Here is a 24,422-nt window from a genome sequence, read left to right on the forward strand (position 1 = left end):
GAAATGAGAGCAAATTAAATTTTGTGAGCACCAGCCTTGCTTCTAGACTCACTATAATAGGGAGCTAATTAGTAGCCCTTTGACTTGTTCCCTTGGCAGGCGTGAATAATGACACGAATAAAGGCGTACCAGGTTACAGCTGTGCTTTTCCTGCTTCCATATGTCAGACTGTCGTAATAAAAAAGTCTATTGTGCAGGCTAAGTACGAGACACGAGTCATATTTATAACCCTGACGTCCATATATCTACTCACTCGTAATTAAGCTCAACAAGATGTGAAACTAACTATAGAATCCATGTGTGAGGTCATTTGATTAATGTGCTCCATTAATTAACCCTGGCACAGTGTGAAGCAGATATGGACAAAAAGAAAGGAAAAAATACTGCACTCCAATTTTTTGTCTTCACGTCTGTGAAGCTTTACTGGAAAATATCCCCCAAGGCAACATGAAAAGAGTAGTTTTCTTCTCTGGAGTGTTTTTTTCTTCTTCTTGGATTTGGTGGAACTTAAGTTGCATTGAGAATGTGCAAATTTGCAAACAAATCACAAAATCAGATGAAACGGATGAAGGGATTTTTACACAGAAAATGATTTCCCTCTATCAACACATGCATTATTTATAAGCTCTCAGATCCACACTCTCACTGAAGGCCTTATCCGAACAGTAGCTTTACTCTGACTCGTGGATATTGTAAAAGTCGATTTGCACCGAAGTTATTTGTCTGGAGGATTTATGTGACACATAAGCAAACCGACTTTATACATGTGGCTTCAGTAAAACTTTAATGTTACATCAAAATAAAAGAGCACTTTAGGTTTGACAATTAGTGTATTTACATAAATACTTTTTTTTAGTCGTAAACATGAGTACCAGGTAAAAAACATCTTCCTGTTTTCCCTTTACAACACGTTGAGGACGTCTGCAGTCTGGTGCTCCAGCAGGGAGTAGCGGCCCTGCTCCTCAGTGACAACCTTAATGGATGCCCCTTGACTGGGTGAGCGGCCGGAGAAGCCGGGTGGAGTCATGCCGCTTGGGTTCCTCTGTTCCCGAGTTGCGTTGGGGAGAGCGGGACTGCGCCGCCGGCCGTCCAGACCCAGATGTGTGCTGATCTGTGACGAACGAAGGCTCCTCATTTGGCCTCTAGCACGCATCTCATAGAGCTCCACTGAGGTTTTCTTGTACCTGGAGGAAATACGGGGTGATTAATTTCACCACTAAACTCAAGCGCGAGTGAAAACAGACCAGGTATGCGGGAGAAGGGAAAACATAAGCTTCATATCGCATAAAGTTTATTGTGTTCATCTGGACGCTGAGATTTCAGACAGAGAAATGTTTTTAGTCTGAGCTGACTGCAGGTTTCCCCACTGTATAAACAGTATATTTACATAATTAATGATACTGCCACCACTGACCACCACTGGGCTGTGAGGTCAGTGTGAGGTCAGTTTCATGATCATGATCACCCCAACCGGTCGCAGCAGATGGCCGCCCCTCCCTGAGCCTGGTTCTGCTGGAGGTTTTCTTCCTGTTAAAAAGGAGTTTTTCCTTCCCACTGTTGCCAAAGTGCTTGCTCATTGGGGGTCATTTGATTATTGGGTTTTTCTCGGTATGTATTATTGTAGGGTCTACCTTACAATATAAAGCGCCTTGAGGTGAATGTTGTGTGATTTGGCACTATATAAATAAAATTGAATTGAATCATTAAAATGCAGATTTTTCTTGCCCGGTATGGGGCTTGAACCTGTGACGTTGGCATTATTAGCACCACACCCTGACCAGCTGAGCCAACCGGCTGGAACCCCCACAGGCAAAAATATCCTAAGAAAATGTCCCCCATGCCATTACACTGCCACTCCCAGGATGAATTGTTCATATAAAGCAGGATGAATACATGTATTCATACTGTTTTCGTCAAATTCTAAACTGAAACAGACTCATCGGACCACGGAATATGTTTCCAGATATCTATTGTCCAATTTTGGTGAGCCCCTGTGATGCATGATGTACCATCTTAATTTCCCTCACAGGGATCAGTCAGGCACCACCAACAGGTCTGATTTAAATTGTGGCTGCTTTGTCCTGCAGTTTCCTCCCTAATCTTTATAAGTGCAGATCATGTAAATGCAGATGGACTCACATTTTCAGCAGTAAAGAAGACAGGACCACTGAAACTGATGAGGCAGCCATTGCAGCTGAGCCCATCCAGGGTTGGAGCACCAGGCCAACGGGCATGAACACACCTACAACCAACAGCTCACATTTGAGAAAGAGGCACCTCAATGTCATCCACAATGTGTCAGGATAAGAATAATTTCTGATTTCATTTTGGATTTTGGTTTCCCAAAATATCAAGCTTGCACGTTCACCTTGACTAGATTGCGTTATTGGTTCAGGATTTTACAGTAGCTCTCACCTGCAGCGATTGGTATTCCAACAAGATTGTAGAAGAGAGCAAAGACAAAGTTGATCCTTATCCGACGCACCGTCTTCTTGGACAGCTCGATGCTGGCCACCACATCTAGCAGGTCATTCTGCAGAGTGTGAAAAGCTTCAAGTGAGACAGTTTAAACAAGCCAATGTATCTGCACACAGACTATCTGCCACCTACTCGGATCAAGACAATGTCAGCCGCCTCAATAGCTACGTCGGTGCCTGTGCCGATTGCGATGCCGACATCGGCACGGGCGAGGGCGGGGGAGTCGTTCACGCCATCTCCCACCATGGCCACCCGCAGGCCTCGTTTCTGCAGCTCCTGGACTTTTGCCACCTTGTGTGATGGCAGCACCTCTGCAAATACCTTTCTGATCCCCACCTGCAGCCAATCAAACACTTTGATTACATTTTAAACATTCAGGTAGATTTTTAGAGTGTGCAAGTGTTACCTGTGCTGCTATGGCTTTAGCTGTGCGCCTGTTGTCTCCTGTCATCATCACCACCTCAATGCCCATAGTGTTCAGTGTATGCACTGCTAATGCTGACTCTGCTTTCACCGTGTCTGCGATGGCTAACATTGCACACAAAACACCTATACACACACACACACACACACACACCCACACACACAGCATAAGATGAAGTTTAAATGTGGCACCAAAGCCACAAAGAAAACTTTGTTTTCCCCTCACCATCTATAGCCACCAGTATGGCTGTCTGCCCTTTGGTTTCGTGGCTCGACATGGCGGCATCCACATCTGCTCCTATGTGGTGGCCGTTCCTCCTCATCCACTCTCTGTTTCCAATCAGGACAGAATAAAACAGCCCTTCAGCTGGAAACAGAAGAATGTGATTAAAAACAATGACTGCTTACAGTTAAACCTCACTAGCACCAGGTTGGACGCTCTTTTGCCTTCAGAACTGCTGTGATTCTTCATGGCATAGATTCAACAAGTTGCTGACCAACAAGTTGCTGAGTGGGACTCTTTGTGGTCGTCTGCTGCTTTTGAGATGGTCTTCTGCATACCTTGGTTGTAACGAGTGATTATTTGAGTTACTGTTGCCTTCGTCTAACTAACTGAATAATTTCCCCTTTTCAGACCATTCTCTGTAAACCTTAAATATGGTGATGTGGGAAATATCTGAAAACTCTGATGCTCAATTTGAACTTCAGCAGGTCACTTGTTAACATCGCTGCCAACTGAACATGCATAGCTTGAAAAAACAAAGCAAAAAGCTAGGCAGTGTCTGCTATCTACAAAGAAATTTCCCTTGTGATTCTGTGGCCAGTATGGGGCTTGAACCCATGACCTTGGCGTTATTAGCACCACGCTCTGACCATCTGAGCTAACTGGCCTACACGGTGCAAGAAGTTGCTCTTGGAACCCAGGTGGATGATCACAGCAGTTTCCTGAGAGGTTTAACGCTGTCTATTAATTTTAATTAATAGACAAATGCTTCATTACTATAAACTTCAATAGAATATTCTGGTATTAGTTTTTTTCTGACAACTTTTTACTTTTACTCCCTACATTTAAAAAAAAATATCTGTACTTTCTACTCCTTACATTTTCAAAACGGGTTCATGAATTTATACTCGGGGGTGAAACATTTTGGTAAGTGGCAGGTTATTACAAATTACCTGACAACTGTACACTGTGTAAGATAAAGACAGTATAAACAGTATAGTGTCAGTGTAGAGGATTGACATTAGCCATGATATCTGTGAAACATCTGCTGACATCTTGTTGAATTCAGTTATGTGTATCCGCAAAGAGCAGCAGGTCAGCTGATCACAGCCTGTACACAAGAAAATCTACTGAAGTTCATATTAGAAATGATTGTGAGTTGTGATTCTATTCCCCACACTGAGCCACTACAACCAGTTTCAGGTTTCCCACCTGCTAAATCCCAGTGCAATCCTTGACTGTTCTCATTTTCCTGTTTATGTGTGGAGCCAAAGGCACCCTCTACAATGTAGGCAACAGAACATTGACTTTCACTGCAGAGATCCTACATAACAGATCACACTGAGTACATTCATTTAAATTTAAATTCAAATAATTTTTGAATTCTCATGTAATAATGTTATTTTATTATTATACTACACAGCACAAGGTTCAGTTACCTTTGTACAAAAGTGGTTAATAGACTACTTTTTACTTTTGTACTTTTAGTACATTTCAGAGCCTGTACTTTTATACTTTTACTTGAGTAACAAAGTTGCTTTAGTACTTCAACTTTTACTGGAGTATTTTTAACCCAGGTATTTGTACTTCTACTTAACTAAAAAAAAGTCTGTACTTTTGCCACCTCTGCTTTGAATAAAGTTTACAGTTACAGTTTTTTTCTGACCTGCAGAGGTGGACTCTCCTGCAGGCAGCATGTTGCTTTCTTCAATAGCGGCCCCCGGCAGCAGGAATCGCTCCTCGCTCGGCTGCAGCAGCAGATGTTCCACGCTGGACACCCGGCAGCTGATCCCACAGCCGGGCACGGCCTGGAAGTCCTGGCAGCACCCGAGGACATCGGAGCCCAGCTCCTGTCAGAAAGTTGATAGAAAGTCAGTAAAGTTTTCTCCTGATCAAAAAGGCAGGCATAAATAGACCTCTCACCTGTTTGCAGTGTTTGGCAACTGCTATGCCTAGCGGGTGCTCGCTGCTGGCCTCTGCAGTACCCACCACTGCCAGGATCTTCCTCAGGGGCATGCGGGCCACTTCCCACAACACCAGAACTCGAGTCACCCGCGGCACGCCATTTGTAATCGTGCCAGTTTTATCAAACATCACTACACCGATCTGATTGAGACACATAGAGGTCAGTGTCAGGTTTAAAAGAGTTTCTAAGAGGTGCCTTATTACAATCTGAGCACTGCACTCTAAAGATTCCTTCTTAAGATTCCTTGATATTATTATTTATTCTATTTTTATATTGTATTTATTTACTTGTTTGTTTTTATTTATTTATTTTGTTATTTATAACATAATTGATCTCTGGTTGGAGGGGCCCATTTCTGCCTCAGGCCCCAACAGATGCTAGAATCGCCCCTGGCTGTAATCAAGCAGCAATGGCCACATGGTGTCACCAGTTAATTAGAATACAGGCCGACTCAAATATTGAAGTGAAATGTTACATTTGTTCCAGCTCTTTTCTCTTTCATTTATTCGCTCATTACAGACATATTTCCTTTCTACCCGCCTCAGTGTTTCTGCAGTGTAAAAAAAAAAAGCATTATAGGTCTCGCCTTATGCGCCATCTCCAGCGGCTCGCCTCCTTTAATGAGGATGCCGTTCTGAGCACCAACCCCTGTGCCAACCATGACCGCCGTCGGAGTTGCCAGCCCCAGAGAGCAGGGGCAGGCGATGGAGAGAACGGTGATGGAGGCCTGGAAGGCGAAGCGGACGATGACCTCTGCCTTGGGGATGCTCTGGTTGTAACCCTTTGAGGAGGAGAGCGGTGTGATCAGGCTACAGCTGTTTTTATTCACACACAAGGCGTCCGCATGCACACTTACCGGGAAGTTCTCCTTCACAATGTCGAAGTTGACAAAGCCAATGACCAGCCACACTATCAGCGTTAACAGGGACACGATAACAATGAAGGGCACAAAGTAGCCACTGAGTCTATCTGCAAACTGCTGGATGGGGGCCTGACGAGGAGAAGGGAAAGCAAGATTAGTCCCTATTCTCTTTGTAAAACATTCATTCTAGTAACTTTTCCTAAGAACTTTTCTTGTTTGAGAAGAGTGTATGTATTGCATAAATCCCTTTTTTGTATTATACATACAGAAATTATTTGAAGGAGTTACATTAAGAACAGTGAGTGACCTTTAAAGGCAGCAAGTGACCAGTATGGGGGTTGAACCAATGACCTTGATGTTATTACCAACACACTCTAATCAACTGGCCTACTGGAGGACCAAGCAAAATGTCTAAATGACAAAGGAATCCAAAATTTTTATCCTTACTTATTCATGCAGAACCAGGGGCAAAATACAACATAGTTTAGTGTTAACAGTCTCTTTTCAGTGTCTACAGTGTCTGCGCACCTCGGTAGCAGTAAGCACTGCCTTCATCATAATTACACTGTAAAAACTCAGCAACTAGAACTTTCCAACCATGCAGGACTTCCAGCCCTCCAAGAGCAGGTTCTTTATGGAACTTTATCCATTTGCCACGCTGTCCACATGATAACCAATCATATTACAGTAAATTTATCACTGTTAGACAACCATACGAACTGAAACGTGACCTTGGTGTTTCTTGGTTCATCTCTTGAGTTGGGAGCCTGTTTATGCTTGAATGATTCATAGGACAGTGTTAAGTGGCTTAACAAACAAAAATAATAAATTAAAAAGTTCCTTTAAAAATTCTCAGGTACAAGGACTGGACTGAAAATGAGTTAAAGGCTGTGGCTACAATGTAGCTTGCCATCACCAGTGTGTGTGAATGGGTGGATGACTGGTTGTGTAAAGCGGTTTGGGGTCCTTAGGGACTAGTAAAGCGCTATACAAATACAGGCCATTTTTTAACAAGCAGCCAATGTCCAAAGAAACAGTTTCAAAGAGCTTCAGGAAGCTCGAGAACTATTGCTCAAGAAAGTCTGTAAGCTATTAAGGGACAGCTGCAAATATTCCATTTGTGTCATTCGATCATATAAACACACTATGGTCTTCCCTCTTCTCTTCTCCTTAGACTGCAAACAGTCCAAAATGCGGCGGCCCGCCTCCTGACTGGTACCAGGAAATTCTGATCTATTACTCCTGTTCTAGCTGGCTTGCTCTGGCTGCCCATAAAGTACCGTATTCAATTTAAAATATTACTCCTTACGTTCAAAACTATTAATAAATTAGCACCGAGTTATCTTAGTGAACTTCTCAGGCCACATACTCCTGCTAGAACACTTAGATCTGCTACTCAACTACTTCTGACGCAACCTAGATCTCGACTGAAGTCTCGGGGTGACCGTGCGTTCGCTCTGGCTGCCCCAGTACTGTGGAATAACCTCCCTCTCGCTATCCGCGCCTCTGATTCTATTGCACTGTTTAAATCACGACTAAAGACCCACTTATTCAATCTTGCCTTTCCTTCTAGTTAACATTTCACTTATGATTTTACACTATGCACTTTTATGCTCAATTAATTCCTTGTTTGTTCTGTATCTGCTGCTTCTCCTATGTATCAGTGACAGTTATCTGCTTGCATACCTAGTACTTGCTTTGGTCCTATTTCTATTTCTATTATCTTCCTTTTATTCTCTGTGTTACTTGTTAAGCACCTTGGTATACCCTTGGTTTTAAGTGTGCTTTATAAATAAAGTGTATCATTATTATTATCATTATTATTATTATTATTAAACACATGTGAGTAACCTTATAGTTTAAAATTGTTATTTTTATAGCTTACCTTAGAGGTCTGTGCCTCTTCGACCAGTTTGACTATTTGTGACAGTGTTGTTTCAGCACCGACGTGAGTGGCCTCCACCAGAAGGGCACCGTAAGCGTTAATGGAGCCGGCAATCACCAAACTGCCCACCTTCTTACTAACGGGCATTGGCTCACCTGACAGAAAGAGAGGAAGAAAAATTGCAACAAATGTCTAAATGATGGTGTCACAGTCATCTTCTGCCTTTTGTGTAACTGTGGTTTGTTTTTGTTCCAGAGGTCCTTTCAGAGGCTCAGCTGCTCAGCCACTCTCTGTTGGATCACTGGCTTTCACCCCTTCTTCTTCACCATCCAGTCACCCACCAGCTGTAATTAAGGACTGGCTCTCTCGAGCACTCTTGCTTGTTACAGCAGTCCAAAGTTGTGGCCTCAGACTCAGGAAATTTTGATATTTCTGATTAATTTCCCTTTGTCTTTTTGTGTCAGTATTCTTAGTTCTTTTTTTTTTTCTAGTTCTGGTTCCTAATAAATCGGCATAAAATCTGATTCTTTGATATTCAATAGGTTGAATCTCGAAAATGCCAGATGATTCTTTTTATTGAAATGAATGTCTTTTTCAAACCTGCATGCAAAAAGAATTTTACCTACACAAACCAGACATCTCTGATTACATTTATAAGACTTTATAACTTAATGACACAAATGTAACCTCTGGGACTAAAGATCTGCAATGCATGCCACTTGTTCTGCCACACGGAGACGGAAAACTCACAGAAATGAATTCTAAATTTGGCTTAAGATGCCTAAAATCCACATTCAAAGCCAAGGATTCACATCATTCACTCCCTCCTACCTGTAATCAAGGACTCATCTGCCATGGAGCTCCCTTCAATCACTTTCCCATCGACTGGGAACTTCCCTCCAGGGACAACCTTCACAATATCGCCCCTCTGAACGAGCTCCACCAGCACCTGCTCCTCACTGAGGATAAATATGTTTTTACAGACACACACGTCATGTACCACAGAGGTGATGGTTTTATTTATTTATCTTATGTGTTTCACCTGATGATGGATTTGTCAGATCCCAAAGTGACCACAGTGGCGTCGGTGGCTTGAAGTGACATTAATTTGGCCAAAGCCTCTGAGGTTTTACTCTAAGACAGTAGAAACAGCACAGGAGAATGTATCGTTGCAGTCTTAAAACAAAGATGTACTGCACTAATGGTATGACCTCGTATACTCTCCTGTCTACTAAGTATGGGCATTTTGAATTGCTACAGTCACATGGTTGTATGGTTACCGCGGAAATGTGAGAATTTGTATGTATCTAGGTTATATCTGCATAAAGTAATTTTGCAAGAAAAATCTGTGTTCCCAGATTTTCACAAGTGTGCCGCTGAGATGGCGACAGGAGAAAGTTCATACTCTCCTGCTGGTGAATATGTGTATAAAGAATGGGCCTTCTTTCACTGGTGTTAAAACACCTGCTGCTAGTGTCCCACCACAAAGACAGGAAATTAATCTGCAGCATTTCATTTCTGAGACGGCTCCTATAAGAATGTTTTAGTTTCTTTGCGTTTTTGTCCAAGCCAGAGTACAGAAGCTTATGATGAATCAGTTAGTAATAATTTCACATATACAGATGTAAGTTCATGAGGAAAAAATAGCACAAGAGAAAAGCTGGCAAATATGTGGGGAAAAGTGGGAAATTTAGCAGAAAAACATGAAGATTTATTTGTCAATTTATGATCTGTCACATTTGTAAGAACAAAGTTTAAATTAATGACTACATTTTTTTCAAAATATAAATAAATATTACACTTTATGATAAAGATGTCAAATTTATAGGGGAAAAAACTGTTAAAATCTGAGGGAAAAAAACAATCAAAACAATTGTCAATTTTCACCGGCCAATTTTCAGGAAAAAAAATGAAAATCTATTAGTAAAAGACCTGTAAAATTCGCCTAAACTTTACAAAAATAAATAAATAAATACATTTACAAGTAAAACACTGGCGAGAGTGAAAGTTAAAGTTAACAATCAGCAAATTTCCCATAAAAATAGCAAATTTGTGAGAAAATACTGTCAAGTTTATAAGGACAAAATTGTATAAGAAATAAACATAAAAATAAACATTTTTAATTTATAAGAAAAATGGTCAAACTTTGGATCAAATTTATGAGAACACAGTGTCAGAGATCCTGGCACAATTCTGTGCTAGGACTTTTAGATGTCTGAAACTCACGTAATGCAATGGTTGCAACAAAAATCTGTCAAAATTACTAGAAAAAATATTAAAATTGCAAAGAAAAACTAAGAAATTAGGAGAGTGATACATTTGGCAAAATTTTCAAAACTTCTTTTGAAAAATCTCCAAAAGTTGAATCTGTTCATCTGGACGTAGCGTTTTGTGGGAGAAACCTGCAGTCAGCTGAGACTGAAGAAGTCACTTGGATGAGTGACGAAACGTTTCTCCCACAAAACGCTACGTCCAGATGAACAGATTCAACTTTTGGAGATTTACTTTCCTGGATGATTGAGAATGCATCAAGACGTTCTTTTGAAAAAAGCATCAAAGTAGCAAGAAAAAAAATAAAAGATTTATTAACAAAAACATGGCAAATTTACTAGAAATTGCAAATTTTGAAGAAAAAAAGAAAAATTCACAGGAAAGAATAGAAAATTTACAAGTAAAACATTGGCGAACTTAAAAAAAAAGATTGCTAACCAGTGGGTGAGTTCATGGTGGCTAGCCAACATCAGAAGTCAGTGAAGTAGTAATAGTAAATAGTAATAGTAATAACACTATTACAGCTATTATTTGAGTACTGCACAAAAAAAAACATGCACTGCAGATATAAAATGCAAGCAACTTCATCATCAAATTGAATGCAGTCCTGTGATTGTGATGTAGCATCAGACGATGTTCAGTTTATCATTGTCTAGCACAATAAAAACATCAGCCCTCTGAAGAGTCAATAAAATATGGCAATAAAAGCCTGGAGAAAAAACAAACATGCTGCCTAATGCAGACAGTGCAAGTTTGAATTAGGTCATATATAAGCAACTGTAGTGAGCTGATTCCAAGAATCAGCAGTGACTTGACAGTTTATAGTTCCCTAGAATTAGGCCTTATAAATCTTTTTTTCTTTTTATTTTACCTTTGCGATGTGTTCCAGCCATCGTCCCAAAGCGATGAACACAAAGAGCATGGGTGGAGTGTCGAAAAAGGTCACAGGGCTCTGGCTGGCCTGCTCAGCCATGGCCACGATGAGGACCACGCAGGAATAGATGTAGGCAATGGAGGTGGCTAACACAATTAGCACATCCATGTTGGCAGTGCGATGTTTTAACGAGCGGTAGGCCTGAATGTAAAAGTATCGACCTCCAAAGATCTGCATCAAGGAAGACACAAAGATCCAGTGAGGGGAAGGATTCACGCTCCACCGTGAGTCCTACACTTTTACCATCCTTAGCAAAGAAAACACACTCGTGTGATTAAAGGTTTAGCTCAGATTGTGCTTCCTCACCTGGACAGGTGTGCAGAGCACAAAGAAAAGCAGGTTAAGGATGGAGAGGCCCGGAAGTACATTCTGCTCGGTGGGCATGGAGCCCCCATGTTCTTGGTGCAGGTTGTCCATGACCATCATGTAGATCATGAGACCCATCACAGGCAAGCCAAAGACCAGGCTCAACAGAAATGAGTTCTTCCACCTACAAAAACCAGGCAGACATGTCTGTTATGAAAAAAACATTCATCCTTTCCACTGATTTTTTGTACAGCTGGTCATTTTTAAGGAAAAATTTAGCAGTAAGCTAATAATCTGACACCTTTTTTAGCTGCAAATGTTCCCCTGGTGGCCAAACGGAGAAGGGCCGGTAATTTCAAATTGCCTGACAACTGTATACAGTCTAGTATAAAGACAGTTTAGTGACAGTGTAGGGGATGGAAAATCTGTCATAATAGCTGTGAAAAATCTGCTGACATCTTGTTGAATTCAGTGATCTAAATTCACAAAGAGCAGCAAGTCAGCTGAACGCAGCCTGTACACTAAGAAAATCTAGTTTTACCACCTCTGGTCTTGCATCTCTCATATAGAGCCAAGAGCAGAAACAGTCCATCTGTATGACATTTAAGGAAAAGTGAAAGTTGGTATAAGTACTAATTAATCGAAATGTTGACTCTGACCTAAATCTAAAAAGCCTTTTCCAGTAGTGAAAGAAAAAGTGTAGTGAGGGATTGTGGGTTTAAGCATGACCTGGGGGATCAATATCTGGATCAAAACCACCATGTGCTGGTTATAACTTTCCACCTGCCAACGGCATACTCTCAGGGTTTAATTGTTAGAAAATTGTTAATTGTTATTATTTAAAAATAAGAACTGTAAACCAGATACTTGCTGTCGAATTTCTTCTTTGTGATCAAGGTTGTTTTTGAAGCCCGCCTTCTCCAGCCTGGCCTCAAATCCAAGACCCTGAAATGAGGAGAAACTCCAAGGTGTGAAAATTGCATGTGTAAAAAATTGTAGGTTTAAGATGGCTTTTAAAAGTCTTGTGATAAACACCTGGATGATCTTGATAATATCCCGAGGTCCGAGCACCTCTGGGTCAAACTCAACCTGAGCTTTGTTGGTTGCCAATGTGACCGAAGCCATGAGGATCCCTCTGGTTAAGTTGAGCTTGGACTCGATGTTGTGGACACATGATGCGCACGTCATGCCTGTTATCTGCATGTGAAATACATGTGATGTGGAATTTGCACAAAATCCTGCATTATATGATGTCCCGCAGACTTACAGTGAGGTCCAGCTTTCCATGTGCTACTGCATTATCCTCAATCACTTTGGCACCAAAGCCCAAGTCTTTGATGAGCTCAGTCACTGCAATAGCATCCAGGACATCTGAATCATACTTCACCTCCGCCTTACCGGCCATTAGCGACACCAACACTGAGAGGACACCTGGTTAACAAACACAGTACACTTTATCAGCATTCTTCATCTCAGTACAAATGCCTCATCCCTGGAAGTTGCTCACCTCTGTGTTTGAGCAGGTTCCTCTCGATGTTGGACACACAGGAGGCACAGGTCATCCCCGTGACGCAGATGAAGCATCTCTTTGCTTTTATCTCAGGCGAACTTGCAGATGGTGCCTGTGAACCCGTCCCATTGCTGACTACAGGCCTGTTAGCCGACATGTCAGAAAGTCCAAAGCTTACAGGCTGGGACTTTTCATGACTCTGAACACTCTTTATAGGTTCTGAAAGGACAAAAAAATATGGAGGTGCCATATAAGTTTGTAGCTCTACAGATTTATGAGGCTCAACTGAGAATCTTCACTCACCATGGTCCAACTAGAAATTTTAAAAACTCATCTTAATCTCTCCCTGAAGGGAGGGAGGATATAATCTCTTTCATTTGTTTTTTTTTTGTCTGTTTGTTAGCAGTGTGTCAGATTTTGTGTGATGGTAGATACCAATTAACAATAGATACCAATACCAGCTTGAGGTGATTTAATTTTCATGAAAATCGGTCAAGGTCAAAGTCAAGGTCATACCGAATGTGAAAGTTAGTAAAATCTTTATATCACACACAATTTTTCATGCATCGTTTTCAGATTTCACAGCAATATACTAGGCCCTGGGGGACATGAGTACCTAGGTTGGCTAAGTATTTAACATTGACATTTATTGTTTAAGGTCAAAGTTGACCTGGGAAAAAACACTTCAAGGAATAATATCAAGTAATATATCCTGTGAAAAGGCCTGGAGAGGCATCACAGTGACACCATAAAGTTTTGCAAAATCACACATGCATGAATATATCTTAAAATGTCAAACTTTCACAGCTTACAGAAGATAAGGGTAAAGATATAAAACTTTAGTATGTAATGCTTCAAGGTCATAGGTCAACAGTCAGGTTCACACAAATTAGGAAAAAGCCTTATTTTCCATGGGTCATCTCCAAACTTTAAAGCAATAGGAACATAAGTAACTTGTTTGCTTGAACTCTTTAAAACATTGTATGCCGTCACAGTGAGACAAATGGATTAAGCTGACATCAGCATAAATTATCAAAGTTCAAATGTTCCCCTTTTTGTTTGCTGTGGCCAAAACTGTGTGTTCAATACACTGCTAAAAAAAATGAAAGGAACACAAAAATCATGTGAAGTCTCTATACCGATATGGATTGGATAACATGGTAGGAACTAACAACTCGGTTGTCAGAGAACATCTGCAGGTGGCATGATTCCCTGTTGTACTGGAAATATAAGGTGCACAAAGTAAACAGGAATGATTTCTGATTGTTTAACTCTCATATAGCTCCAGGATGAAAGCACAGAATTGGAAACGAGCATGAATGGCATTTCTAAAGCAAGCTGGATTTATTTTATTTACTTTAAGTCCACAATCTTCTCCCACACCTTCTGCTAACTAGAAGAGAAAATAACCAAGCATTTGCTTAGTTTGAGAAGTTTGGATAGCCTTTTTTACAGCTCACTGGCATATGATATACAACCACATGATATATAACTTCTATCCCAATAAGAGGCCAGTAGAGGCCAATAAAACCTGACACTGAGAGCTGAGCAAGATAAAGAGAAATTAAAGAATCTGTTCATAATCTGCCTGCGTTAATCCCTCATCTTGGCAGGCTGTTTCTGCAATTAAAGCCCTGGTAAGGATAAGGGCTCTCAGAGTTTCACTGAGGAGTACAGTTGTCTGGTTCCCAGAGTAACCGTTGAGTTTCTGGTTTACTCTAAACAACATACCTCTTCTAAGAAACCCTTTAGATAGCATGTACAAGATTTCACGGTTAATGGCAGACATTTCCTAAATGAAAGCAAACCCCTCCAAGGACATCTAACAATGGGTGCTTTTCTACCTCGGGTGTAAAAACTAGTTCAAAGGTACTTGAGTTCCCAACTCACTCCTTGCCTGACAGAAAGAGCAGATGAAGAGATGAGGTACCACTGAGGCACGAGAGTTATTTTTCATGTTCATCCCATTAATGACAAAAAAAGGGTCAAAAATCCACTAAGGATTTGTGTTGAGTTCTCACAAATGTCACAGATTTCACCTCTCAACTCATCTGCCGAGTAAACTTAACACTTGTTGTATTGGCTTTGGTCTGTGTATGCCTTTAATAAGTATTATTATTATTATTATTATTATTGTATTGCATAAAATGTAGACTTCTCATTTGTGTTGCGAGACAGAAACAAGAGGTAAAAAGTAAAAAAATAAACTGTAGAAAACATTAAAGTGCAGCTACGATATACATTCTTCTAAAACTAATAAAATTTACTAATGTAGTTTTCAGATGCTAGCTACTGGGTCAGCAGACACATAGCTAAAATGCCTCTTGTGTCGCCACATGGCAAGCTGTCAAACTTGGACTCAGAAGGGTCAGTATTGAAGTGTGCAGAGGAGCTTTTTTCCCCCTAGATTAGGATAGCTGCAATGATGGTGTGCTGGTGTGCTTATCTGAATTTCAGGAGCGGGAGCACACCTCATACAATCCCCTATCTTGACTATATATTAGGGACAGATGATGCTGTCCGCACCACAGGTGGTTTGTTTCATGCCACATCCTCCCTCCTCATTTATTTCTCTGCCTTAAAAACATAAATTGAAGCACTCTTATGCTTGAATGACACCTGAGATCAGCAAATACAGCAGTGGGCCATAACAAATTAAAAACTGGTCAGATGATCCAGCTGTGCTACTGTTCTTGCATCTCTGATGAGAGGCACTGAGACCAGATGAGAAATGATGTACAAATTGAGAAATGAGAAATAGGGATAGAAAAAAATGCACCAATCTGTGCCAAATTCTTCCCAAAATAAATTAAGATGCATAACTTCTTGTCCAAGCCTGATCAGCTGGAGTCAAGCTAACACCTGTTACCATGTGAACTAATGGGTAAGGTATCTAGCTCCTGAGTGTTTGTGTCCCTTCATGTTGGAGAAGTTCTGGGATCTTTAGGTTGTGATCTGGACCAAGTACTGTGGAGCTCAAGTAAGATGTTAAAGAAAAACAGGATGGTAAAAACAAATGCTAACTGTTCCCTGGATGTTCAGTCAGTTGTCACCCTCAATATTTATTAACATTTGACACACTGAAAAAGAAAACTTAAATAATCCTAAAAATTTTTTTTTTTTTTTTTTAAAAAGCTGCATTAAGCAAACATTTATTTTTGTTACCTACCTTTAAGTGAGGCGTCAAAGCCCATGTCCTCAATGGCTGCCCTGAGCTGCTCTGGCTCTGTCAAATAGGGATCAAAGGTTATTGTTCCCCTTTCCGCCTCCAGGGACACCGCTATGAACCGCACTCCAGTCATCTGAGAGATCCTCCCTTCTATTGTCCGCACACAAGAGTTGCAAGTCATCCCTCCAATCAAAATGGTTACAGTCTGGGTGGAGGCATCCACCTCCTTATTCTGCCAGAAACTTAAATCTTCTACTGATGGGTCCTCAGATAACAAAGCAGTATCAAAGCCCATGTCCTCAATTTTGTCTCTCAGTTCTTCATGTGTGACTAGAAGAGGCTTAAAAACAATCAGCGCTGCTTTGTCCTGAAGAGACACCTGAATATGTGAAACCCCCTGCAGCTCCCCGATCTGTCCCTGAATAGACTGCACGCAGGACTGGCAGTGCATACCATCCACCCTGATCTGCACCACAGACTCCACGCTGTATCCCAAGGTCTGGAGTTCCAGGGCGATCTCTTTGGTTGGAATAACTGAAGCATCATAGTCCACCTTGGCCAAACTGTTGGGTACAGACCATGTGACAGCAAGTATGCCATTCAGGCTGCAGATTCTGGTTTGGATGATGTGGACCTCATGCTCAGAGGTGATCCGCTGAAGTTTAAAAGCGGCTCTTGAGGCAGCTTTAGGTGGAGGGCAAAGCTCAGTCTGGCTCCCATACTCGTAGGCCAAGTTTTCAAAGCCTTGTTTCTCAATGTCAGGGTCACTCTCCTGGAAAGGCAACAGAAGATTATATCAATTCAGCATTTTTTTATTTTTTTTTTGGAAATGTAGGGACAATAATTATTACAATTTATCTTAAAATTACAATATCTTAAATCATATTTTAAGAAGAAAGGCCATCTTTACAGAATGCTATTATTAAGAAATGTAGTAAGACAGAAGGATAAGATCCAGAAACTGAAGTATAAGGTAATTTTATCAGGCTTCTGCTATTTGACGTGTGTGAGCATCAGGACAGGAGCATTACAGCAACTCTGACCTCAATTATGCAGATGACACAAAGCTCTACATATAAGTGTCACCACACGTTTAAAAGCCCCTAAAAAGTGCTTTGCACATATCAGTTAGTTAATGTTCAGTATTTGTTTTTGGAACTAAAAATCAGCATGACTGCATAAAAAATCTGACAGAAATCAAACCATATTTAAATTCAATTTTATTTATCTGAGAACCAATGAAAAAAAATCTTCCCATTTAACTTTTCTTTTCCGTCATCATGATTAACGCAATTAACCCATCAGGAGTGTAGAATGGACAAACTTTGGACAAACTACACAAAATGCGTTAACAGAGACATTTCAGGGATTTTGAGTCATTCTGATTTTGGGTTAATTGAGTGAGCAGGAGGTGAGCTGGCTTCAAACAAATGCCAGCTCACCTCCTGCAACCACTTTTCCGAGAATACGCGCTTCTTTTGCAGTTCGGACTCCTTCTGACATTTCTTTGGAGGTGGAGGAACACCAAAGTAATTGCTTAAAGGAGCTTGCTTCTTCGACATCTTTAAGAGTTCTAAAGAAATGTCTGTCCTCCTCCAGAAAATCGTATGTACGCAAACGTGCATTGCAACTTCTTATCTGGTGCGCGTCTTTTATTTTGACAGCGCATGCACACCTGCGGACCACTTATATGCACCCCTGGATATAGATATAGATATATATTGCAAGGTAAATACCCAATAATGCAGAGAAAAGAGAGAAAACCACAGCAGTCATTTAGTGACTTGACCCCTTTGAGGAAGCATTTTGGTGACATCAGGAAGGAAAAACACCCCTTTAACAGGAAGAAACCTCCAGCAGAACCAGGCTCTATGTTTCAGGGTAGGATTAAAACTCCCCTTTTATAGCATGTGATTAGGGTTGGATCAAGTAACCCTGATTTATCTGTTAGTTACACTGTGATTGCTAGGCCTGATTGCTAGGTGTTTCCCATGATGCACTGACTGTATCTTGTTCACTCACTATGTGTTTATAGTGTTACTTCTACTGTGGTTAATTTTTATTTTTATTTTGGAAGAGTGCTGTCTGTTAGGAGTGGATTATCTTAGAACCTGTGCCATTCTTACATGGGTGAAATGACATGTAACTTCACACCAATCTTAATCAAGTGAAGTGGCAGGACAAAGACTATAAATGTCAGATTTGACAATACAGTACGTATACATCTGTAATTATGACATCATGTTTTACCTTTCCTTACAATTCCGTAACCACTATATTGTTTTTGGTTCTAACCCAACGATAAGCTTCCGAAGAGTCTGAGTACTTGCAACTATCCATGGACCACTTCCCCTTTTAATGCTACTGCAAATAACCACAAATCCCTGACTTACTTTGTCCATTAGGTCACTGAGGCCACACATTAAGCCACATAACATGCTGGGCATTGTTCAGTACACAGCTTATACATTGCAGAATGTGGGGAAATACCCACTGTTTTCCAACTGTCATGAGATTCTTGTTGGAACTTGTCTTGTTGTTCTTTCTCAGGATATAGATTTTCTCAGATAAAGTGCACTCATCAAGTATTTAATAAGTATTAACCACATTATATTAAGCTGCATTGTGCGTTTGGTTTGTTGACATGCCACATTTATGTTGAATTCCTTGGTGCTTCATGCTGCATATCCATGTTGCTGTTGTGGCTGTATTAGTGGCTCAAGAACAAAGACTTCACAAGACCTCAAATACACTTGTAAGTATGACAACCCTGTTTCTGCTAGTCTTTTAAGTCCTCAGCTGAGAAACAACATGAATTTTTACTTTAGCTTTACAGTTCCTCAAGCCAGCCACTGTTTAATCCTTTGAGAAGCCCCTGTCTGACCCCAGTAAGCTAACAGAAAGCATTTACAGGGTAAGACCCCAAAAGCAAAGTTTTATTTATATGAGTTTGACTAAAAGCCTTGGACCCCTGACCTGGTGTATTTAGTATTTTTCTAACTACAATCTTAACATTGTAGTGAAAACCAAAGACCACAACCACAGAATTAATTTTTAGTCCTATTGTTAGTCATGTTGTGCATTCAGACTGTGGCCATGTCAGAAAAGAGTCAACAACTTTGCAAAAGCAAATATGTGAGTCAATGTTTAATCCCATACTGGGTGAATTGGTTTCTTCTTTACATAGAAAACTGCTTTGAAATACAAGTTTTTGCTACCTCTCAAGCGCAATCTAAGACATTTATGGATTGAAAAATGAGGTGCTAGATAGATGGCTCAAACACTACTGGACACTTTAAATCCACTATAAGGCTGTCATGTTAGGAGACCACATGATTGGCCCTTCACCTAAGCCTCCCAGCATGACTCTGCTTAAAGACATCTCATTGAACTGAGGGGAAAAGTCAACCCTTATTAAAAGAAAATTAAGCAGAGTTGCACTTGCGTTAACATCATTTCATCCATTTCATCACAAACATGATGCACAACAATTTCTATTACATGTGCTTTACGCACAACACAACAGATGTCTCTGATTTAGAGAATAATCAGTGGGAATCAGTGCATTGAGTTCAACTTCAACTTTGTGTTAAAGCAAAAGCAAACACTGAAATGTTGACTCATGATCAAAGTGCATCAGCACTCAAATAAATCACACAGGAAACATTTTACAGACTTCACACCATCCTTTATATTTCCAGTGTTCTCATACCAGTCCATGACTGTATACATGCTGCAAAAAATATACAAGTGCATTTGTATCACAGTCTACTTAAGCTCAATGCAAAGCTCACTGCCTGGTAAATATGCAGTATTTAACTGACTAAACTGACATGCTGTCATCCTTTTCACATGCTACATAACTACTCTTTGAACATAGACCTACATACTAACTGCACCATACAGAAGACTATTTGAACGTATTGACACTGAGGATTGGAAAATGTTATTCCCATGTTAACCTTGATTCTGTGATATTTAAATGAGAAGTTAAACAATAATCAGATGTAAGTACATTCAAGCAGAAACAAGAACCTCCAAATACCTGTTAAACTGTGTTATTTGTCAAATGACAATTTTTTTTTATCTTTATTCAAAAATAAATAACTAGGTGATTCTACTCTTTGGAAAAAGGCAAGTTTTTTACCCTTATTTAAGCGAATAAGCTTAAATAAACTAACATCCCAAAATGCACGATCTGCTGCCTACCTGCATCATGAGCACCTGCTTCACGCCGTAACTGCATGTTATGTAAATATGTTCTTTCAGGTGTCATGGTCTTATACCAGATTTTTTTTTTTTTTTAAACAGGCACTATTGACTGGGTAGTTGTTGCACCAATCAGATCCATCAACTGAGGTAATCTACCTGTTAACATCAGGCTCATGTCATTGATTGGTTTTAGGTTTAGCAGTAAGGTACAGGGACTGGAAATGTTTGTTAGTGCAGTAAGCAAAAGGGCCAGTTTAGTAGAAAGTGACTAATATATTGCAGTTATTAACAAGAATGCAAGAGGAGCATTGGTTTCTTTTTTATTATTATTATTACTTTAATTAATACTTTAGTTTGAAATTCATAAAGCTCATGTCCTTCAAACATATAACACAATTACCATTTGAGAAATGAAAAAGGCTACGTTGTTGCCATTAAGCATGATAAGTATCTAGCTGACAGGATGAAGATATGTTTAGGTATCTACAGTTCTGTTATTTTAATTACTTCTTTAATTTTCCAATTAACACTTGAATTTTCTGTACACATGTATAACATAACGCTTTAACAAGCTTAATGAACGACATTACCTTCGAATAATGAATCTAAAGGGAAACAATGTATGAAAACCTGCAAAACCATTATTCCAAATGCTTGCACTTTTAGGTTTATATTACAGCCATTTAGCATAGTCCAGGACTGACAAAATAAGTGGTTTGTTATTCTGGACATTCACGTTCAATGACCTGTTTCACTTTCTCACATTGTTAAGGGGAGCTGCAGTGGGGGTAAAAAAACGAAAACTTACACCAACATATGAGTATGTCTCTGCCCGTTAAACGGTTACCTACATTCATAGAGCGATTGGACAGAGAGCAACAAACCCCCCGAAAAAAATATATTTTTGGTTGAAAGACACAAGACCAACTATTTATGACCGAGTGGAAGAAATCTTCTACCAAATCTTTTGATACACCGTTTTCTTCTATGGGACTGGTGGTGCTGCTGGCAGGATGAACCCCAAAGAAATAACATGGGCAGAGTGTCCACATGAGGTAGTGGGATTCTAAATTTATACTGAGATGCCTCAAGATAAAAACTGACGAAAATGTCAAAAGTGTAAATTTACCTTTAATAAATAACAGGACACAGGCGTTTAGGCAATGGTGCAACCTGATTTTCAGTTCAAAGATTCTCAATTCAGTTGGTACAGGGCTCCAGAGACCGCTTTGGGCGTCTTCGTATTGAGATCTTGGACATAGCTTCTCTGGACTACATTGCTGCTCAACTGTTCCTGGGATTCAGCCTTTAACCTGTCAGCTGTGAGTATGAAATGATGAAATGAACGAAATGACACAGAAACTCAAGGGAGCCGTCCTGGGATTCACCATTTATCCTGAAAGATGTCTGTTAAAAAGGAGCTACAATCAAATCTTAAATCCCAAAAAAGCATCTCGGAGACTTCCTCCCAAGAAGCAAAGAGGAAGACCAATGACAGAGAGGTGGAAAAGTCAACACTGACACAGAGAACCTCTAAAGACTTAGGGCGTTTATCAATATGCGTACTTGTGCGTACTTGCGTTCTCGTGTACTCGTGATACGTCATCAGTCGGAGACCAAGTACTGTTCCAATTCGAAGTACGCATCACGCCGAGAACGCGAAAAAGTCCCGGATGTGTTCTCGATCCGCCCGTTTTATCGAGCATGCATCGGTGTAGACTTGGGACAGCTAAATATCCCAGAATGCATTTCGTCCAAAACTCAACAGCGGACTCCAACCCCCCCCCCCCCCCCCCCCCCGCTCGCGGACTTCTCACTACTCAGGTTAAAGAAACTCCAGCAGCTGTCTATAGTATTGAGTGTCCACTAGAATAGAAATAAAAGCGTTCTAACATCTCACCTGCTTGTTTTTATTAAGGTATGTACACGTATGTACATGTACACTATTTTTATTAATAGAGGTTTCACCACTGAGGTTAACAATGATATATAAGTCACTTAGATCACTTCTAAATGTTAATGTTTGGTTTATTTCAGTGTTTTATTTGTTCCTGAGTAAACTGGTTTGGCTGTGATTAAAGTTAAGCTTCATAACATGTTACTTACAGTTAAATTAAGAGGGGACGGCAGTAAAAACTCCGGCCCTGTGACATCATCACGTACGCTGGTGTTCCGACTGTACAAATCACGAGTCCGTGCTCGCGTACTTGAGAATTGAGAAACGGCCCACGAGTCCGTGCTCGCGTTCTCGGCGGGTACGTACTCACCGAGAACGCGAGTACGTACTCGCGTACTTGGGCATTGATAAACGGCCTTAGTGTCCAGAACTCTGGACAGCCAACACCCTGTGCTTATTGCTTCACTTTATTTGGGGGTGTTTATGTTGTCTGGTAGGACTTGTGAAACCACATGAAGACCAGAGAGTACCAACGATTTGAATCACTGAATTTAGTTCCATTAAAAGAGGGGGAGTAGCAGGAGCACGTGTGACGTGCTCAAACACAGCTGAATCAAAGGTTTGAATTACCTCTTCAGCATGGCATCGAGTTTGGCAAAGGCCTGATAACAAGCCATTCATTTGATTCAGGTGTGTCAGAACAAGGATGCACCTAAAAGCTAAAGAAAAGTAGCTCTCCAGGACTGGAGTTGGAGACCCCTGTGCTAGGCTATGTACACATAGGGAGCCGCCCTTGGTGATCGGGGGCAGTTATAGTACCCGACTGACTCACTCGGTGCCTGTACTGCAGGGTGACTTGGCTGCGTTTTGGGGCATCAGGTCCTGACTGTCGTCTGTTTTTGGACACAGTTCAGAGAATCCGGCCATCCAAAACACATAGCAGAGGATGGTTTCGATCCATCGACCTCTGGGTTATGGGCCCAGCATGCTTCCGCTGCGCCACTCTGCTGGAGAATCAAATCAAATCAAATCAAAGTTTATTTATATAGCACATTTCAAGACCGAAGTACACCAAAGTGCTTTCCATAAGATCATAGTACAGATAAAATCAAGTATAATAAAATTATAAATATGAAAATACAATAAAATAGTTACATAATCCAATGCAAACCGGATGCAGTTTGCCCTAATTGACCTTAAATGCAATGTCGAACATGTATGTTTTTAAACGTGATTTAAAAGACTGAATAGAATCCGATGCGCGTATATGGAAAGGAAGTGTATTCCATAATCTAGGTGCTGCAACGGCGAAGGCACGATCACCTCTGGTTTTCAAGCGAGACCTGGGTTGCACTAAGAGCAGTTGGTCTGATGATCTTAGTGCTCTTGTGGGGCTATATGGGCAGAGAAGATCAGCTAGGTAATCAGGTGCCATATTATTTAAAATTTTATAAGTAAACAGTAAAACTTTAAAATCAATTCTAAATTTAATGGGGAGCCAGTGTAAGTTTGCCAGGACAGGAGTAATAGAGTCATACTTTCTTGAGCCAGTCAAAAGGCGAGCTGCGGCATTTTGAACTAGCTGCAGTCGTTGAAGGAGGGAGAGTTGTAGGCCCATATACAAGGAGTTGCAGTAGTCTAGCCTTGTAGTCTAGCCTTGTAGTAATGAAGGCATGAATAAGTTTCTCCAAATCCTTGTAGGGAATATAAGATTCAGCCTTGGAAATTAGACGTAATTGATGAAAGCTGGATTTAACCACACTAGAACACCCCAGATGGGACTCGAACCCACAATCCCTGGCTTAGAAGGCCAGTGCCTTATCCATTAGGCCACCGGGGCTGATGAGCGCTTGACTTCCTTTCTTTGGAGGTTGTTTCGGCGGTTCGAGTGAAAGCCATGGTTTCAAGCTGATTTTTAGTTCAAAGATGAAACTGTATTTAAGAACATTTAAGAAATGCTGAGAAAATAAATTACACTCTGTACACACTCTGGGCAACTCAGTGTCCAGAACTCTGAACAGCCAACACCCTGTGCTTATTGCTTCACTTTATTTGGGGGTGTTTATGTTGTCTGGTAGGACTTGTGAAACCACATGAAGACCAGAGAGTACCAACGATTTGAATCACTGAATCTAATTCCATTAAAAGAGGGGGAGTAGCAGGAGCACGTGTGACGTGCTCAAACACAGCTGAATCAAAGGTTTGAATTACCTCTTCAGCATGGCATCGAGTTTGGCAAAGGCCTGATAACAAGCCATTCATTTGATTCAGGTGTGTCAGAACAAG

General features: G+C 40.7%; 1 protein-coding gene and 2 non-coding genes across 5 annotated transcripts in view; all 3 read right to left on the reverse strand.

Moving 5' to 3' along the window:
- Positions 1-485: 485 nt before the first annotated feature.
- The window catches only part of atp7b (ATPase copper transporting beta), a 60,354-nt gene continuing 36,417 nt past the window's right edge, over positions 486-24,422 (reverse strand). The window contains exons 1-21 of one of the 3 annotated variants that reach the window (XM_019352020.2): positions 20,237-20,299; positions 16,028-16,799; positions 12,856-13,077; positions 12,616-12,779; positions 12,384-12,545; positions 12,220-12,293; positions 11,349-11,532; positions 10,980-11,213; positions 8,880-8,971; positions 8,669-8,796; positions 7,838-7,992; positions 5,947-6,081; positions 5,677-5,871; positions 5,048-5,230; positions 4,791-4,974; positions 3,128-3,268; positions 2,885-3,027; positions 2,611-2,814; positions 2,416-2,533; positions 2,140-2,242; positions 486-1,184 (exon numbers count right to left, since the gene is read on the reverse strand). In XM_019352020.2, the coding sequence (XP_019207565.1) occupies positions 902-1,184; positions 2,140-2,242; positions 2,416-2,533; positions 2,611-2,814; positions 2,885-3,027; positions 3,128-3,268; positions 4,791-4,974; positions 5,048-5,230; positions 5,677-5,871; positions 5,947-6,081; positions 7,838-7,992; positions 8,669-8,796; positions 8,880-8,971; positions 10,980-11,213; positions 11,349-11,532; positions 12,220-12,293; positions 12,384-12,545; positions 12,616-12,779; positions 12,856-13,077; positions 16,028-16,799; positions 20,237-20,245 (3,885 nt within the window). In that variant the 5' untranslated portion in view covers positions 20,246-20,299 and the 3' untranslated portion in view covers positions 486-901. Of the gene's footprint in view, positions 1,185-2,139; positions 2,256-2,415; positions 2,534-2,610; positions 2,815-2,884; positions 3,028-3,127; positions 3,269-4,790; positions 4,975-5,047; positions 5,231-5,676; positions 5,872-5,946; positions 6,082-7,837; positions 7,993-8,668; positions 8,797-8,879; positions 8,972-10,979; positions 11,214-11,348; positions 11,533-12,219; positions 12,294-12,383; positions 12,546-12,615; positions 12,780-12,855; positions 13,078-16,027; positions 16,800-20,236; positions 20,300-24,422 lie in introns of those variants that run through there. The other 2 variants (XM_019352019.2, XM_019352021.2) reach the window with 2 other exon arrangements.
- On the reverse strand, positions 3,719-3,792 carry trnai-aau (transfer RNA isoleucine (anticodon AAU)). Its single transcript has one exon. It is a non-coding gene; the product is annotated as a tRNA-Ile (tRNA).
- Positions 23,904-23,976, reverse strand: trnar-ucu (transfer RNA arginine (anticodon UCU)). The gene has a single exon. It is a non-coding gene; the product is annotated as a tRNA-Arg (tRNA).

This window comes from Oreochromis niloticus, linkage group LG23 (assembly GCF_001858045.2).
Source record: "Oreochromis niloticus isolate F11D_XX linkage group LG23, O_niloticus_UMD_NMBU, whole genome shotgun sequence".
NCBI lineage: Eukaryota > Metazoa > Chordata > Actinopteri > Cichliformes > Cichlidae > Oreochromis > Oreochromis niloticus.